Raw genomic sequence first — 18,130 nt, forward strand, 5'->3', positions numbered from 1 at the left:
CTCTTTCAAAATCTTCTTTTTAAGTTAGCATCAAACTTAAATACCGGCTCTAGCAAGCACTCACATTTTGGGAAATATTAGGATAACTATACCACATCCCTAGAACTCTGGTGACGAAAAAAAAAATTACTTATAAAGTAAATTCACTTGGAAAGTAAATTTACTTGTAAAGTGAGTTTACAGAAGAGCTGGGCTAACTCTTTTGCCTAGAACTTATTGTATGGGAAAATAAGTAGGGAGGGGATAAGTACTCCAGCAGATCTTTCTCTTTCCTGAACTTCCACCAGCCCCATGGGCCCCAGTCAGCCGGCCCTATCTCCTTTTAAATCTCTTCCAATTGAAATGCAGACCAGGATGAGGAGTTTGCATCCAGCCTCTGGGCTTCCACAGATATGATCTCCCAAATATTATAAAACTGTGCCTTAGAACAAACCAGTAGTGAGCTTTTACTATACTCTGCACTACTTTATCTCACCATAGACACCCAAGCCGAGCCTTGATAACAAATCAGTATTTCCTCAAACCATGAAGGAGCTTCAAGTGCCCAACAGACTGAGGACTAACGGCAGGGGCCAGAGTCGGCAGAATCATTCTCTGGTCATGAGCCCTTTCTATGATCTTCCAAATTTCTACACTTCCAGATATGTTGAGATCTGCTTTTCTCTGGCATTACCTTCCATAAAAATGCCTCAGGGCAGCTGGGAGGGTGCAGGTTCTTGTAGAGATAAACATATGTGCCTTGAAACTCCTCTGTATCCCGAGTCCATAGGCTTTTACACTAGGGCTCACTTAGGGACAGAAATTTCATTATAGGATCTACTCCAGAGTTGTCCAATAGAAATACAATGTAAGCCACATATGTAATTTTAAGGTTTCTAGTATCAACATTAAAAAAGTAAAACGAAACAGGTAAGATGAATAACATATTTTATTTAATCCAATAGAGCCAACACATTATCATTGCAATACACAAAGGAAAAGTTATTAGTGAGATATTTTACATTATTTTTTGAAGTAGGTATTTGAAATATGGTATATATTTTATACTTTGAGCACATCTCAATTCAGACTAGTCATGTGTGAAGTACTCAACAGACATTGGTGGCTCCTGGATACCATATGGGACAGCCAGTGCCATTCTCCTCCTTGGTATTTGTTTCTACCCTCACATGTACCTCATAATTTCTTTTATAGCTGGTTCAAAAAACGTATCGCACCTCTCTACCAAAGTCATAGCAGCTCACTCAATAGCTGTTTGTTCCTGCGCATAAAGAGAGTGTGGAAAAGCTGGAAGAAACCATCCTCTTCCTTTAAGTGCTTTATAGTGTTCATATTTTCTCTTTGTATTTTCTTTCTATTCTGAGAGAAAAATACATATTGGGTTGTTTTTCTCTCCCCATTACCCTTTTGTTTTTACTGCAATTAATTTGAAAGATGTATTTTTTTTTATTGTTCTATTGCTACTCTTAAATGTAGAGAGGAAGGCCAAAGGTTGTAGTGAAGACGGTAGTGAAGACTCTCTTCAATTTGAGTTTGAAGCTACCCAAATTATCATTATAATGGTTTGGTTTTAGAGCTCAATCCTATACATACTTACACAAAAACAGTAATTTATTTGCTTATTATTGCATTTTATAGAACCTGGCAAAGATATTACAAGAATGTAAAAACACAGGCCAATTTCTTTCATTAACATAGATGAAAACAAAATCTAAACAATACGTTATCAAAATAAATCCAGTATTGCATACAACAAATAATAATGGTGTATTTCAGCAAGTTGTGGCCAATATAACAAACTGAAGTAAAAGCACCCCCTATCCACCTCAAGACCTGTCATCAGTCAAAGATGCTTACTCTCACCACTGGGTGCATCCTAGTACTGAGTAAATGTTTAAAACAAAAGAACTGGCTGGGTGCAGTGGCTCACATCTGTAATCCCAGCACTTTGGGAGACCGAGGCGGGTGGATCACTTGCGGTCAGGAGTTCGAGATCAGCCTGGCCAACACGGTGAAACCCTATCTTTACAAAAATACAAAAATTAGTTGGGCATGGTGGTGGGTGCCTGTAATCCCAGCTACTCGGGATGCTGAGGCAGGAGGTTCGCTTCAACCCAGGAGGCAGAGGTTGCAGTGAGCCAAGATTGCACCACTGCACTCCAGCCTGGGCGACAGAGCGAGATTCCATCTCAAAAAAATTCAAAAACCAAAAAACAACAAAAGAATTGAGAACACAGAAAAACAAGATCAGAAGGGAGAATCACATGCTGATAAGCCTCAGGGTACTTATCAGAAGTGGGTGGAAACAGAAGAATATTCAAGAGCTTGGACGACGCAGGGTCATAGGAATTACACAGTTGCAAGGATTAAAATATGGACAAAGAGTAGTGGGAAAGTAGTATTTAGAGAAAGTGTAGATGGGGAAGCCATGGTTTGTGACATTATAAAAGGAGACAGTGCCAGCCTCATAATCTAAGAAAACCCCAACACGGCGAGGGGGCACTGTCATGGAGAGGAGCAGGGAAGGGGAAGAATCCTCATAGGCCCTATATTCATGGTTATGCTGTAACCCAATTACCCAGTATCCACTCTGAGGCTGATACCTGGAGTAAGCATTGTGATTTTGAGCGTGATGGTTGAAAGAGAATGTAAGTCCCAGTGAATTGCTGCATACCCCCAGGATCCAGGCAGTCTTCTTGGCCACATCTACCTCCCAGTAATGCTTTCCGGAGGAGAAGTGCTGGGAGCCCAGGACACTACAGTCATAATGCTTTTCCAGGCGGGGAGGTCCAGATACTTTAGCTCCCACAAACCTCACTTGTCTCCGGTTTTTAGCCAGGACAAGATTTAAATTAGCTGTGTGTGGATTCAGGGTCACGTCCACTGTAGGAAAAGGTACAACATCAGCAGATGAGAATGGGGACATGGGTCTCATTATGCTGAGAAGAGGAAACACAGGAAGTGGTTGGAGGAACTGGAACTATAAGGCGGGGATGGGGGAGGCATCAACACCTAGGACCTGTGTGGCTATGTCTGGGGAGGGCATGTGAAAGGAGATCAGAATGTGCCAACCCAAAGAGGCCATGGCTTCTACTTACCCCAGTAGCTCTGGACATCTGTCAGCTCTGTAATGATGAAAAGAGTTAATAATGTTGAATAGGACCAACTGTCTCATGTCTGGTGTCTCTCTCCTTACTAGATTGAGGGGAACGGTGAGGAATCCTGTGAGGATGTCACCTGGCCATTTCATCTCCCCTTAAATACAAACTGCATCTTCTTCAGCACACTATGTCCCTCCCTCTGGGACCTCCCTCTTTGCCACTATGCTCAAATACCGCCTATATCCTCTATCCCGCTTATTTCTTCCCACGACAGTAATTTCACATCCAAACTCTTTCCCCTGAATCTCCTTACCTCTAAACACTCGCAGCATCCTTTTCAGATCTGGGGCTCGAAACATACTTCTCAGCTTTGTAGGGAGAGCTTCTGGCTTCCTCAGGGTCCAGAACTCACTCCTAGAAAGGACAGGATTTCTGAGTTCCCACACTGCTGACTGTGGGTTCCTCCACCACCCATCTCCCTTACCTCCCAAGCCTACTGATGAATTCCAATCCTCCTTTCTGAATACACTTAGCATCATTCTGCAAACAGCCTTGGCACTGGAGCCAGAAGACCTAGACTAGAAACTATCGTCTCATCATCTACATAAACTTGTGTAAGATTTAACTTTTTTTTTGAGAAGGAGTCTCGCTCTGTCGCCCAGGCTGGAGTGCAGTGGCGCGATCTCGGCTCACTGCAACCTCCACCTCCCAGGTTCAAGCGATTCTCCTGCCTCAGCCTTCCGAGTAGCTGGGACTACAGGCGCGTGCCACCATGCCTGGCTAATTTTCTTGTATTTTTAGTAGAGACAGGGTTGCACCATGTTAGCCAGGATGGTTTTGATCTCCTGACCTCATGATCTGCCCTCCTCAGCCTCCCAAAGTGCTGGGATTACAGGTGTGAGTCACTGCGCCTGTCCAAGATTTAACTTCTTAAAGTCTCATTTTGTTTTTCTGTTGTTGTTTTTAGAAAATACTATAATTTTCCTTTTTCTGTGTCCTAGAGGTGTTATGCAGTTCAGTAAAATAATGGCTTGGAAATCTTTTGCTACCTCTAAAAAAACGATATAAAATATTTAAAATCAGAGGGGTTGAAGATGTCTGGGTTGACAGGCAGAACACCAGGGGCCTATTGCTGGGGCTTTGAGAGTATCAAGTGAAGGGGTTTCTTCAGAACAGTCTGTGGGCTTAGGCCCTAGGATTTCTCAGAAAACCTTCAAAACAGCATTTTAGGATTTGCTGTCTCTGGGAATGTTACGCCACTAGCTGGAGAAAAGATGTCCTCACCTCCAAACGGAGAGTACAGATTTCAGAAGGGACAATAGGCTTCCTATTTCATGTGTCTGTGAGGAGCATGAAGGAACCAAGTGTGCAAGCAGCTTGACATGTCACCTTGTTGGATGAGACTCTGGAGTATGTGACAGAGAACATATTTGATTCCCGGGCTAAATTATTATCCCCAAGAGCTCGGGTTTACGTTTTTACTGGAATTGAGATGAAAGAAAATCTACTAGGGAGCAAGGCCTGGGAGAAAGAAAAACTTAAGGCAGACGTCCCAAGACCAAATTCTTAGACCTTGAGAAATAATGCAGATGGGAATGTCACACTGATAAAATTCACGGGCAGGAAGTTGCAGTGAGCCGAGATCATGCCACTGCACTCCAGCCTGGGCAACAGAGTGAAACTCTGTTTCAAAAAAAAAAAAAAAAAAATTTATAGGCAAAGAAAATTCCTGTGTATTTTGAGGTAACTATAAACTTAAGAATCAGGGATGAAAGCAGGCACAGAGGTTTATGGAAAAGTACACTAACAGGGTACTTGGGGAGTCACTGATACTGCAACTCTTTATTCATTTTTTTTGTTTGTTTGAGGCAGAGTATCCCTTTGTCTCCCAGGCTGGAGTGCAGTGGCGCAATACTGCAACTCTTTATTCTAAATAACAGTACCGTCCCCAACTACTGACCCCCCATCACCCACATTTTCCTACCAGAGAAGCCAGTTCATCCCCTTTATGTGGGGATGCCAAAAGTCTCATGTGATGCGCAATTCAAGACTACTCTCTGGAATCTTCCCCACTCTGATTCTTCTTCCCTTTCCCACTGATCATGGGTAAAGGAATCATTTATCAGTCCAGGGGAACTACCTCATGTTCTACTACACATACCTTTCTGTGACATCACTCACATCCTAGGAAGGAAAAAGACACGTTAAGTCAAGGAGTAACAGGTCATGCCCTTATCCACATTTCTCCTTCCATGTCCACTACCCCACGATATGATACAAAGAAAGATAATCCTAATGTGGAGGCCACAAAGTAGAGAAAAAACTCAGGGCAGACTGTCCCTAAGAACCCATGTGAGGACATCAAAAAATAACTCAATCGACTCATCAGTGTCTTGATTTTTACAACATTGTGTGTGTGCATATGTGTGTGTAATGTTATGTATGTATAGCATGTATTATTTGTCAGGCATTGTGCCTGGCCTAGAGAACCTCAGATGATTAAGTCATAATTTCCATCCTTGGGTAGCTTACATCCTGTTCTGGTTGCTGAAGATACAGGCTCATGGGCTTTAAATATGGTTGTTTCTCAAACTTCACCTTCTCTAACCCTCTACCCTACCTTTGCTGACTTCATCCATTTCCTTCATTTTAATGCACACATGTTGATGATTCTCAAATCAGTACTTCTGCTCAGCCCCCTTTCCTTATGATTTTGATTAATATATACACCAGCAAATGAGTCACAGGTACCTCAAATGCAAGATGTTTAAAAGAAAACTTATTTCTGCAACTCTTGTCTCCCTTCCATCCTACTGAATCATACTAGCAACCACTTAAGTCACCAAATTTAAACAAAATAGGAAATAACTACCATATATTCACCCTGGCATCCTATCTTTGCCCAAGTCAGTCCACTTCACATCCTTAATTTCATTTGGTCACCAGTTGTTCACCTTTATCACTGCCACTGCTAGTCTCATTTCCGTGGAATTGGCTATTCCTTTCTATCTGGTCTTTTTATCTTCTGCTCCATACATCTCAATGACCTCGAAGAACAGCTTAAGATTGGTCCATATAACACAGGATTAACTATTTTCTCTGTATTAGGGCTGTTTATGGTGGCATTTCATAGAGACACAACTCAAACTGGCTGGCTTGAACATAGAACGTGGTAGAGGTGCTGTATCAATTTGCAGTAAATATCCAGGATTGTATCAATCTTACATTGTGGCCGTACTGAGGAACTGAAATGATCAAATCGATGTGCTATTTTGTGTGGCTACTTCTCTTATGTTGGCTTTATGTCCATATTTTGAAGCTTTTATCTTGGCTATAAAATCTTTTTTTTTTTTTTTTTTTTTTTTGAGACGGAGTCTTGCTCTGTCCCCCAGGCTGGAGTGCAGTGGCGTGATCTCGGCTCACTGCAAGCTCTGCCTCCTGGGTTCGCGCCATTCTCCTGCCTCAGCCTCCTGAGTAGCTGGGACTACAGGCGCCCGCCACCATGCCCGGCTAATTTTTTTGTGTTTTTAGTAGAGACAGGGTTTCACCGTGTTAGCCAGGATGGTCTCAATCTGCTGACCTCATGATCCGCCTGCCTCGGCCTCCCAAAGTGCTGGGATTACAGGCGTGAGCCACCGCGCTTGGCCTTGGCTATAAAATCTTAATGGGCAACAATTCACACAGATATGGAAAAGAGAAAGAACAATGTCTGTGATGGGAAAATTCTAGAAAGTTTGTTAGAAAAGACTACTCAAGTTTAAATGTCCATTGGGCAGTCATACTAACGAATGTGGAAGTGTCTAAACTAGCAATATGAATTGATGATTCATTTGCATTTAAAAAATATTTACAGTTTGAGGAGTGTTGAGGAGCCAGAACAAAAGAGTAAAGGAGAAAGTATCAGGGTAATAATATCAATGATGAGGACAAAAAGGCAAGAAGAATAAAATGAAAATGCAAAGCAGGAGGCAGTGAATGAGAAAAAGCTGTAACAGGCAGAAAGTAGCTACCCATGGCTCTAATACTAAGACCCAAGAATATGTAAATAAACAATTATTCCACCAAGAAAGAAAGAGCAAGAGGAAAGCAGGAAGGCAAACAAAATTTAAAGAATATCTTACACTCTGAAGGTTACAGAATATCACAAGCTACATCATGCCTCAAATTCATAGCCACACTATTCATTCTATGCAGAAAACAGTTGCTAGAATTTCAACCTCAGTTCAAGTCCCTCCATCAAATCTCTCTAGGCTTGATACCTTGTAATCTTCGACCTACACACATACAGACCAGAGCCAAGACCCCCAAAACCAGTTCAAATATCGATTACTACAGTATGTTAAATGATTCTGCTCTACAGAAGAGAGTGAAAACAAAGAAGGGCTGGTAATACATGGTCTCTAAGAATTTAGCTTGGCATAAGTGTGCCTGTGACTAAGCTGGGTAAGAAGCACTTGGCAAATTCCCAACACAGCATCAGAGACAAGAGGTGCCTAATGAACAGTGGTTCTCAACTGGGAGAGCACTGTGTTCACCCAGGGGCTATTGTGGCAATGTCTGAAGAAATTTGGGGTTGTCACATCTGGGGTGGTGCTGCTGACATCTAGTGAGCAGAGGCCAGAGACGCTGCTAAGCATCCTACAACGTACAGGAGAATCCCACGCAGCAAAGAATTATCCAGCCAGAAATGTAAATAGTGCCAAGACTGAGAAAGACAGAACGGAAAGAACAACATCACTGGATACAACAGATCTTCTCCACAGCATCAAATAAACTTTTAGACAACCCTTTATAAATAAAAATGGGATTTTCCCTTGCATTTGTACTCTGAATTATCTTATGCTTTACTCCATACCTCTAAACAGTTTAATAGGGGATAGGCACTATAGCGCCAAGGGAATGTTTTTTCTTGTCCCCGCAACGATGGTGGTCTGATGTCCCAGAAAGGAAGGAAAGTTAGTTTCTCTTTTCCTTGACTCTCAGATCTGGGCTGCTTCACAAGCCTTACCTGCAGCAGCTCCATTGTTGACCCCTGACATCGATGCTCCAGATCCGAGATGAGCTCTCGCAGCGACTGGGTCTGGTAGACCAGATCATTCTCAGCTTCTTCTATAATTCGTAGCCCCTTCTTCTCTTCCTGTTCCAGCTTTTTCAGCTCCCGCTGCTCCACTCTGTCTAGGATATTTCGCAGCTGATTAAACTCTGTCTGGATCCTGCGTCTCTCAGGCTCCATCTGATTCTTCAGGAACAGTGAAGAAAAAGAGGCTGCTAGTCGGGCACACTGAGGGTCTCCTCTATTAAAAGCAGGGGAGTTGGGCTCAGGACTGCTTTCCTGGGCCAGGCCTCCCAGGGAGAGGGAGGGTAAATGCTGCAGGAGAAAGCCTTTGTAGCTTGTTCTTTCCTTCTTTTCTCCCTTCAGCTCTGCCCAGACCATTGGCCCGGGCTGCTTTATCTAGGCCATCTAGACATCAACTGTGATTCCTGGGTGACGTTTAGATTCCAGGAAGCCTCCCTCACCTCTGCATCAGCCTCCTCTTCCAATTTTGAGTACTGAGGTAGAAATTACTGGCCTGTGACTAACCTGTCTCAGATCTGGGCTTCTTCACAAGCCTTACCTGCATTCTCCCTTGCATTTGTATTCTGAATGCAAGGGAAAAGCCAAAGAGACTGAAACTGTAGAGCAAGACCCAGAATTATGAATTGGGGCGATCCCTAGCCATGGTTCCTCTGCTCTGTGATTGTCTCCTAGGTTCAGTTTTGATATGTTTGCTATTTACCTCCCCTCTCCTCCCCCGTTTGGAAGCAATACAGTGGAGGGCCAGGCAAAGGGAAGCTCTTCTAGTCATGGCATCAGAGGACGGACAGGACAAGGACTCCTTTGCCCCCAGCTCCTATGACCTGCCATGATTCCTGCCCCAGGACATCTTCAGAAAAAGTCTCCCTTGCCTTCCAGGATGTCTTCTTCTCTCTGATAAAAGCTGTTAGCTTCTCAGCTTCCTGCTCCTCGTTCTTCAGCTTCTTTAGAGACTCCTGAAACTTCTCCTGAAAGAAACAAATCAGGTCAAGCAGGATCAAGCCTTCAGTTGACTCAGTACCCAGACATAGAATGAATGGGACAGAGATTCTGCTAACCTCAAAAGAAACCTGTCATAACCTAGGATGAAAACTTGAGAAGGCCAACAAATCTTTTATATACACAGGATGAAAACCAACAGGGATAGGCTGATTCTCCACCCTCTTTGGGAAGGTGCCTGACCACAAAGCACCTGTGGCTCACGCCTGTAATCCCAGCACTTTGGGAGGCTGAGGCGGGCGGATCACCTGAGCTCAGGAGTTTGAGATCAGCCTGGGCAACATGGCGAAACCCCATCTCTACTAAACACACACACACACACACACACACACACGCACAATTAGCTGGGCATGGTGGTGCACATCTATAGTCCCAGCTACTTGGGAGGCCAGGCACGAGAATTGCTTGAACCCGGGAGGCGGAGGTTGCAGTGAGCCGAGATCGCACCACTGCACTCCAACCTGGGCGACAGAGCGAGACGCCTTCTCAAAATAAATACATGAGTAAATAAATTCCTTTACCTTCCCTGCCAACATATCTCCACACTCAGTCAACCAATTACTCCTTTTACCCCGAGCAGCTCTATCTACTCAATCTGGAATAGCAAGTAAGAGATAAAGAATCTATTCTTAATCAGTGAGGCAGTTTCCAGGTTCATTCTCTAGGTAAATGAAGACTACAAAGAGATCAGATCAGAGCATGATAAAACGTTAAAACCTGCCAAAGACCCTGTTTCTCTGTCTCCCCTTCCATCCTGGGGTCTCACCTGGTACTCCTGGGCAACCTCCTCCACGAGGAACGTGTGGTGACCACGGTGCTCCTGAGACCGCTCACAAAGCCAGCAAATGACCTTCCCATCCTCCTGACAGAAGAGCTGCAGTTTTTCTCCATGGTCTGCACAAAGAACTGCTTTCAGCTGCTTCCCAGGGCCCAGCGCTACCTCTCTGAGCCGCCTCACTATGTTGGCCAGATGCCGATTAGGCCGCAGGTTCCCTGGCTGGTAGCTGGTCTGGCACACAGGGCAGCTTCTTTCCCCTTCTTGACCAATCACTGATTCCCTGCTATTCGGTGTGATGCAGGCTTGGCAGAAGCTGTGGCCACAGTCTATGCTCAGGGGTTCTATTAGGAGCTCCAGGCAGATAGGGCAGGTCACCTCTTCTCGTATGTCCACCAGTACTGGTGAAGTCATTGTAGCTACTCTCCTGGCTCCTGCCTGCCCAGCCCTGATTTCTAAGATGTTTCCTGCTTGTAGAAACCTAGGTAGATGAACAAACAAAAAAAGGGTCAGGGTAAGAAAGGAGGGAGAATAAAGGAATACTGACTGCCCAGTCCTGGATAAAGAGGTCAGACATCTGGGGTAACAAGGGCTTCTCATTCTAATATCCAATACGTTCTTTATCCCGGCTCATACAAGGCACCAATTTCTCCCCATATTAGAGCAGTGATAATTTCCTCTTGCTCCTATTGAATGGAGTGACAAACTGAGGCCCTGGAAAGGAGGGGCCTGTGTGAGTCACTGTCTGTGTGATCTTTTCTTTTTTTCGAGATGGAGACTCACTCCGTCACCCAGGCTGGAATGCAGTGGTACAATCTCAGCTCACTGCAACCTCCGCCTCCCAGGTTCAAGCAGTTCTCCTGCCTCAGTCTCCCGAGTAGCTGGGATTACAGGCATGTGCCACAACACCTGGCTAGTTTTTGTATTTTTAGTAGAGATGGAGTTTCACCAGGTTAGCCAGGTGGTCTTTCCGGCTAATTTTTTTTTGTATTTTTTAGTAGAGATGGGGTTTCACTGTGTTAGCCAGGGTGGTCTTGATCTCCTGACCGCATGATCCGCCCGCCTTGGCCTCCCAAAGGGTTGGGATTACAGGCATGAGCCACCGCACCCGGCCTATTTTACTTCTTACACCACTTAATATAGATCTTTACTTGTTTGAATCCTCGCAGTGAAATGTAAGCTCCATGAGATCTGAGATTTTTGTTCATGGTTGTATCCTTGGCAGCTAGCATAGAGCCTGACAGATAGGTCCTCAACTTTTGATGAATGAGGGGGTCAGAACCCCCTCATCCTCTACAGTGATCATCTGTGACCTTTCCATGAGCTGTTTCACCTCTCTGCCAACACCCTTGCGTCACTCTCTGGTATCTGATCTCTAAGACTGTGCAAACACTTCCACTTCTTAACAGCCCTGCTCCACATAGAGCCCTCTCACCACGTGCTCCCCTTCTCAGAAAAAAACAAAGAAACAGCAATGGCCACAATAAGGGGTGGTAATTTTTTTGTTGTTGTTGAAACTGAGTCTTGCTCTATCACCCAGGCTGGAGTACAGTGGCACTATCTCGGCTCACTGCAACCTCTGCCTCCCGGGTTCAAGTGATTCTCGTGCCTCAGCCTCCTGAGTAGCTGGGATTACAGGTGAGCGCCACCATGCCCAGCTAATTTTTGTATTTTTAGTAGAGAGGGGGTTTTACCATGTTGGCCAGGCTGGTCTTGAACTCCTGACCTCAAGTGATCTGCCTGCCTTGGCCTCCCAAAGTGCTGGGATTACAGGCGTGAGCCACTGCACCCAGCCTGGGGAGGTAATATTTTTACAACTCATGATTCTGTAACCAGTTGTGATTTAGAAATCACATTCTCTTGCTTTCTTTCTCCCTCATGGACAACTCTGCATAAATAAGAGTATTCTCCATTCTTTAATAAGAAGAGACATTAAGTGACTTTACAAAATCATGCATCTTGTAAGTTGTAGAATTGGCATAACCTAACCTTTCCAGGGTGCTAGTTCAAAGCTTCGTCCTCAAACTCATAAATTTGACCAAAGACAGTCAGTGTAAAGGCTGTGAAAGTCAGGCATGGACCAAATGCTTTGGAAGTATGGAAATGAGAGAGATCCTATTTGATGATGGGATTTTGCCAGGGCCTGTCTTAAACTTCAGCAGGATCCTAAGGGGGTCCATATGTAAGGAGAGGTGGCCGGTAAGGCAGTTGAGGCCTTATATCTTCATTGAGAAATATGACCTTTATTCTCTATTTTTCTTGTAAGAGTTGTTGATAAATTACATTACCATTGTTTAAAATCACACTGAGAATACTCTTTAGAAAATTTTTAAAACTGTTTCCAGCATTGAGTTATTTACATTGGAAGCCATTTGCTCTGCCTGCCTACCTGGAGTTGTGTTTGGGCCACCAAAGAAGAGCCAGCTAACACTGCCTATGTGAAGCTCTGGCCCTGGTTCCAGGCGTGACCTCGCTGTTCTGAACAGGCCACAGTGCGTAGGGAGCAGGCGGAATCCTCTAACTTGTCTTTGGCTGGTTTCCCAGCAAAAGTAAACGCACATTGATGTAAAAAACATAGTCCGTGTGGGCCTAAACACGAGGCCCTGTAAATTGTACCAGTTTACCCCCATCTTGAGGACCTGGTGGATTTAAAAAGTATATCAAATTGCCTCCCAATAACAACACTCCCCTTGGAAGAAAGGGCCTGAGAAAGTGTCTCAGATAAGGGTAAGAAAAAGTCATGGGACATAAGCATAAGCCTCCTAGCGGCCCTGCTGGGGGATCTAGCGAGCTGAAAACAGGCCCTTGGTGCTGCCATCTAGTGTTCTGTGGTACTTCTGCAAGTACTGGCCTGGGTCGTCAGCTTTGCCATGCTTAGCAGCAGCAATGCTCACAGCAAATATTTACAGAAAGCCCATTAGGTACTCAGCAAGAATTTAATTATTTTGTATGTAATAACTCAATAATTCCATATAACAACATTACGAATGTCCCTTAAATCTCATTTCATAGTTGCATAAACTGGTATTTAGTAGATCCTTCAAGTGGCAGGGGCCGGTTTTGAATGCAGATACGCAGGCTGCAGAACTGGAGCTCTTATTACTCCTTTATATTCCTCATCTCCATAAAGGGTGCAAAATATAATTAACAAATTAATGAACTCTGTACATCTAACTGGTAGTACTAATTGGTATTACAGATGTATTTACCTATCATTCTGAGAGTCTGTTTAATCAAATTAATGACACCTGTGGGAACTGCACTATTATTTCCTTTGTTAAAATCTCCTACCATACCCACATCATCTCACTTAGCACACTGCACTATAAGGCTCTATTGCCTTTGATAAATTAGCATTATGAGGGCAGAGGCCCAGTCTCACTTTATCTTCCAGGTGCCCCAGACCTTAGCACTGCAGCTAACACAGGAAATGATCAATTAACTTTATAATGGATTGAAAATTATAACTTAACTGCTGAGCTTATAGTTGGCCTTGATGTTGGCACTAGAGTATAGAAATAAATGTGCTATCTTATGAAACTGTTACTGTTAAAAAAAATAATTGTTTTGGCCGGGCGTGGTGGCTCAAGCCTGTAATCCCAGCACTTTGGGAGGCTGAGGCAGGTGGATCACAAGGTCAGGAGATCTAGACCATCCTGGCTAACATGATGAAACCCCGTCTCTACTAAAAATACAAAAATTTAGCCAGGTGTGGTGGCGGGTGCCTGCAGTCCCAGCTACTCGGGAGGCTGAGGCAGGAGAATGGTGTGAACCCGGGAGGCGAAGCTTGCAGTGAGTCGAGATTGTGCCACTGCACTCCAGCCTGGGCGACAGAGCGAGACTCCGTCTCAAAAAAAAAAAAATAATAATTGTGTTGGTATTATATTTTAATTGAAAGTCCAATTCCAATTCATCTTCCCCAACAAACACATGCACACTTTCATTTCAGGCAAAACTGTATTTAGCGTACCCAATTCTCTTGAAGGAGAATTACTGCCTCATAAACGCAGCGTAGTAATAGTCCCAAACTGAAAAGAATCCATGACATCACTAACTGGTAAATGAACAAACTGTGGTGTATCCATACAGTGGCATATTACCAAACAATTAAACTGTTAATATATACAACAAGATAAATCTCAAAAGCATGCAAAGTGAAAGAACCCAAACATCAAATTTAAGTTATTGTATGATGCTATTTATGTGAAATCCTAGAAAAGAGAAAGCTATGGTATTTGAAAGCACATCAGTGGAAGCCAGGGCCCAGGAGTGAGAGAAAAGGATGAACTGCAAAGGGCATAAGGAAATATGAAGGGTGACGGAAATGCCCTTTATGTATAATGATCATGGTGGTGGTTACACAGCTGACTGCAACTGTGAAAATTCACAGAATTGCATGCTTAAAATTTGTAACTTGCTAGATAGAACTCAATAAACTGACAGAAACAAAAAAATACAAGAAAAATTAAAGGCTTGGTTTCTGATCTTCTAAGCATAATGAACTGTGTTGTCAAACATGTAGCCAGATATGGCTATTGAGCATTTGAAGTGTGGCTACTCAGAAATGGGTTGCTTTAGGTACAAAATACACATTGGATTTTGAAGATTTAGTGTAAAAAAGTTAAAAGATCTTATTAATTTTTTATATTGATCACATGTCCTAATTGTATTTTGCATGTATTGGGTTAAATAAAATATATTAAAATTAGTTTCACCTGCTTATTTTTAATGAGGCTACTTGAGTATGTAACATTACATATGTGGCTTCATTCTATTTCTACTTCATTATATGTCTTTTTTTCTATCTAATATGCTGCTTTAGATATTCATCTAATACTCTCTTTAGACAGAGAAAAATTCTTGAGCAGAAAAAAGATTTGTAAGAGTTGAGGTCTCTTGTCAAAGCTGAGGCTTGGGAAAGAAATTGTGAAGGAGGGGAGCATACAGTTAGCATAGGTTTGAGTGACCCTTGCCCACACACCAGCAAGCCCTGACTGCCCGCTGCAGCTGAGTGCAGCCCAAGGGAGATATGGAAGGCTGCCAGTTTCCAACTGAGGCCAAGTCTCCAGAGCAGTGTGGATGGGCTAGAGAAGGCATTCTGACTGTGAGGAGTGCAGACGAGAAGAGCCTGCAGTCCCAGAGCCCAGTGCATTAAATTAGCAGAAGAAAGAGCCCAAATTCACAACCAGGTGGGACCAATTAAATCAGAACCAGACGCCTGAAAAAGGTCTGCTAACTAGTAACATTGCAACCACTTGGAGTTCTTTATGCAGAATCTCAGTCTTTCCTGGAATGATTCAGAATTTGCACTTTAATATTAAAGTTCTCTAGGTGATTCTTATGCACATTAAGGCTTCAGAAGCACTGCCTGAGATAAAGGACCTTCTTTCCCAGGTGGATACAATTTAGGGCGCAAAACAGCTAGAAGAGGGAGGGGGACAGAGAATGGCCTGCTATTTAAATATGAAGCATCTTTTAGAATGGAAGCTCGCATCGATATCAAAATGGCTTTCAGAATAAAAATCAGTGACTCAGCAGAGGATACTGGGGCTGGTGTAGGCTAGGGGTTCAGAGTTAGGAATGACAGAGCGGGCCTGTCCACCAGCTGGGAGCCCTAGTGAAAGTGGAATAAAATAGGTGGCAGTTGCATTTATAAGCGAGTTGGGCATGAGTTCTTGCACTTTAGGAATAACATTTTTTTAATCTTTGTGTAGAGTTATATTTAACCTATTATCTGCAATTGATTATCCAACAGGACTCAATAAATATTTGAATTGGAACATAATCAGTTTCAATACAAAAAAAATTTAATTTCCACTTCAAAAGAATTTCTACCCCCTGCATTTCAGAAACCTATAATTTAAAAATTGTTTTGATTGTGCATTTTTTTTAAAGCTAGGCATGGAGTTTGCCAGTAATAATGACCATAATTTGTGTCAGGCAGCCTCCTACGTGTTTAAATCTGTCTCACTTAATCCTCACCAAAACTCTAAGATACACTATTACTCCGTCCATCTTATAGATGGAAGAAACTAAAGCTCAAAGAAGTCAAGTTAACAGTCTTCGGGCACACAGCCAGTGTCTGTCAGAGTCAGGATTTGAACACACGCAGTCTGGCTGCGGCATCTATGCTCCTAACCACACATTTCTGTCTCTATTGACTGATTGATTAAAAATAAAATGTCTCTAACCTCAGTGGGGTCATTTGCAGTGAGAAAGAAAAAGAAATAAAGATATAATGAGTTCCGAAAGAGAAAGGACCTTATCTCTTTCACTGCCCTGTCACCTCTGCCAGAAGTGACAATAAGAGCCAGTCAGCAGAACGGTAGACAAACCTCTCTGACCCGCACATCTGGGGAATGAGAAGCCAAGAAGTTCCAGATGTAAGCAACATCAGGTGGTCAAAGGTCTTCGGAGCAATCCAAGGCGCCTTAAACTAATCTTAAGGAACAGAGCGCGCTCACTCGTCTTTTATCTAAACTCAACCACGCATGACTCTGCTCCGTTCCGAGAAAGGCAGGGGCTCCCTCCTCCGCCAGCCTTTGGCTGTTGAACGGACAGACCCACAGGTCAGGAGTTTGCGGAAGGCTCATCTCCCAACTCCCTCTGGGAGGAGTCCGGCCGCTTGGGGTGGGGGATAAATGGTGCTCACTTCCTGGAGCGGCCAGGCTGGAGATGGGGGGAGGGGATGGGGGGAAGTGGGAAGGGGGGAAGGGATGCTGACTCTGAATCCACGCCTGACAAATGGTTTGCAGTGATTCCCTAAAGCAGTTTCCAGAGCTGCCTCCCCTACATATTCTAGCTTCTAGAATCGAGGTTTAACTCTCTTTATACGGCCTATTCCCAGCTGCAAAGGTGCCTCTTCTGTGCTCCCTTCCCAAACTTGAGTCAACTTGAAAATGCAGAAGTCTCCCTCATTCTTCTTTCCCCCGTGAACCTCACCACCCGACCTGCAGGGCGGGTCAAACTCTCCAGACAAGTGGGGACAGCGGTAGCTGGCCAGAAAATGCAATTGCTCACTAACCTGGAATCTGTGGCCTGGATCAGAGCCGAGGACATGCAGCAGCCGCGTCCTCCTCCCAAGCCGAAAGACTCAGGGGGGAAGGGGCGGGGCCAGGGGAGGAGGAGGGTCAAATTGTCCAGCACCGCAGGAGATCCAGCCGATTCCATGGGTGTGGTCACCAGTGACCTCTCAGGTGGTAAGGGAGATCGAGATAGTTTTTGAGGCCGGGCGCGGTGGTTCACCCCTGTAATCCTAGCACTTTAGGAGGCCGAGGCGGGCGGATCACGAGGTCAGGAGATTGAGACCATCCTGGCCAACATGATGAAACCCCGTCTCTACTAAAAATACAAAAATTAGCTGGGCATGCCTGTAGTCCTAGCTACTCGGGAGGCTGAGGCAGGAGAATCGCTTGAACCCGGGAGGCGGAGGTTGCACTCCAACCTGGAGACAGAGCGAGACTCTGTCTCAAAAAAAAAAAAAAAATTTTGTTTTTGAAGGTAGCAACGCAAAGCTGTTCATCTTACCTGATGAACGGCAAATCCGGAGGCCTCTGAGAACACCAGGCCAGAGGTGACCCTTGTAAATTGTCTGCAGTGTACTGTAGCTTTCCAATATCCTATCAGAGTTTCATTACACTGATAATACACCTGTACTCCATATAAACATATTAATTTAAATGTCTAAATAAAAACAAAGTAATACGAGTGAGTAAAAGATAGCCCCTTTGCATAATGGCGTGTTTTGCCAAACGATTATTAAAATTCATCAATTTAAAATTACATGTATGTATGTATAAAGCTGTGTGTGTGTATCTGTAATTTTGACTTATATAACTAGAAGACAATCTTTGTTTTTATTTAGGTCTTATGAATACATGTAAAGCTTATAGAGCCTCAGAACTCTACAGCCTGGGCAACAAAGCAAGGCTCTGTCTCAAAAAAAAAAAAAAAAAAAAAAAAGAAAAAGAAAGTTGAGATACAGAGAAGTAAAATAACTTGCCCAGACTCACACAGTGAGTAAATGGAACAGTCATTTCCAACAGAGTCAATTTCAAAAAGATCTAGAACTTAAAACTTGATCACCACATCTTACAGTTTTCTTTTCCACATAATAAGGATGCTAATGACTCCTCTCTCTAATTCTTATTATCATTGTCTTGAGGATGCAGAGCGCTATGT

The 18,130-nt window shown here is 43.7% G+C and overlaps 1 protein-coding gene across 2 annotated transcripts; it reads right to left on the minus strand.

The window, feature by feature from the left end:
- Positions 1-910: 910 nt before the first annotated feature.
- On the minus strand, positions 911-17,058 carry TRIM6 (tripartite motif containing 6). Of its 2 annotated transcripts, none has more exons than XM_055282663.2 (8): positions 16,974-17,058; positions 9,941-10,430; positions 9,048-9,143; positions 8,110-8,340; positions 5,263-5,285; positions 3,415-3,515; positions 3,099-3,125; positions 911-2,883 (listed from the first exon to the last, which is right to left on the minus strand). In XM_055282663.2, exons 1-8 carry the CDS (start codon positions 17,006-17,008, stop codon positions 2,318-2,320), a joined length of 1,569 nt encoding a protein of 522 aa, XP_055138638.1. In that variant the 5' UTR covers positions 17,009-17,058; the 3' UTR covers positions 911-2,317. The 2 variants fall into 2 exon arrangements, with proteins under 2 accessions (XP_055138638.1, XP_055138639.2); XM_055282664.2 differs by lacking the exon at positions 16,974-17,058 and adding an exon at positions 16,285-16,557.
- Positions 17,059-18,130: the final 1,072 nt, after the last annotated feature.

Source organism: Symphalangus syndactylus, chromosome 6, assembly GCF_028878055.3.
Source record: "Symphalangus syndactylus isolate Jambi chromosome 6, NHGRI_mSymSyn1-v2.1_pri, whole genome shotgun sequence".
NCBI classification, from domain to species: domain Eukaryota; kingdom Metazoa; phylum Chordata; class Mammalia; order Primates; family Hylobatidae; genus Symphalangus; species Symphalangus syndactylus.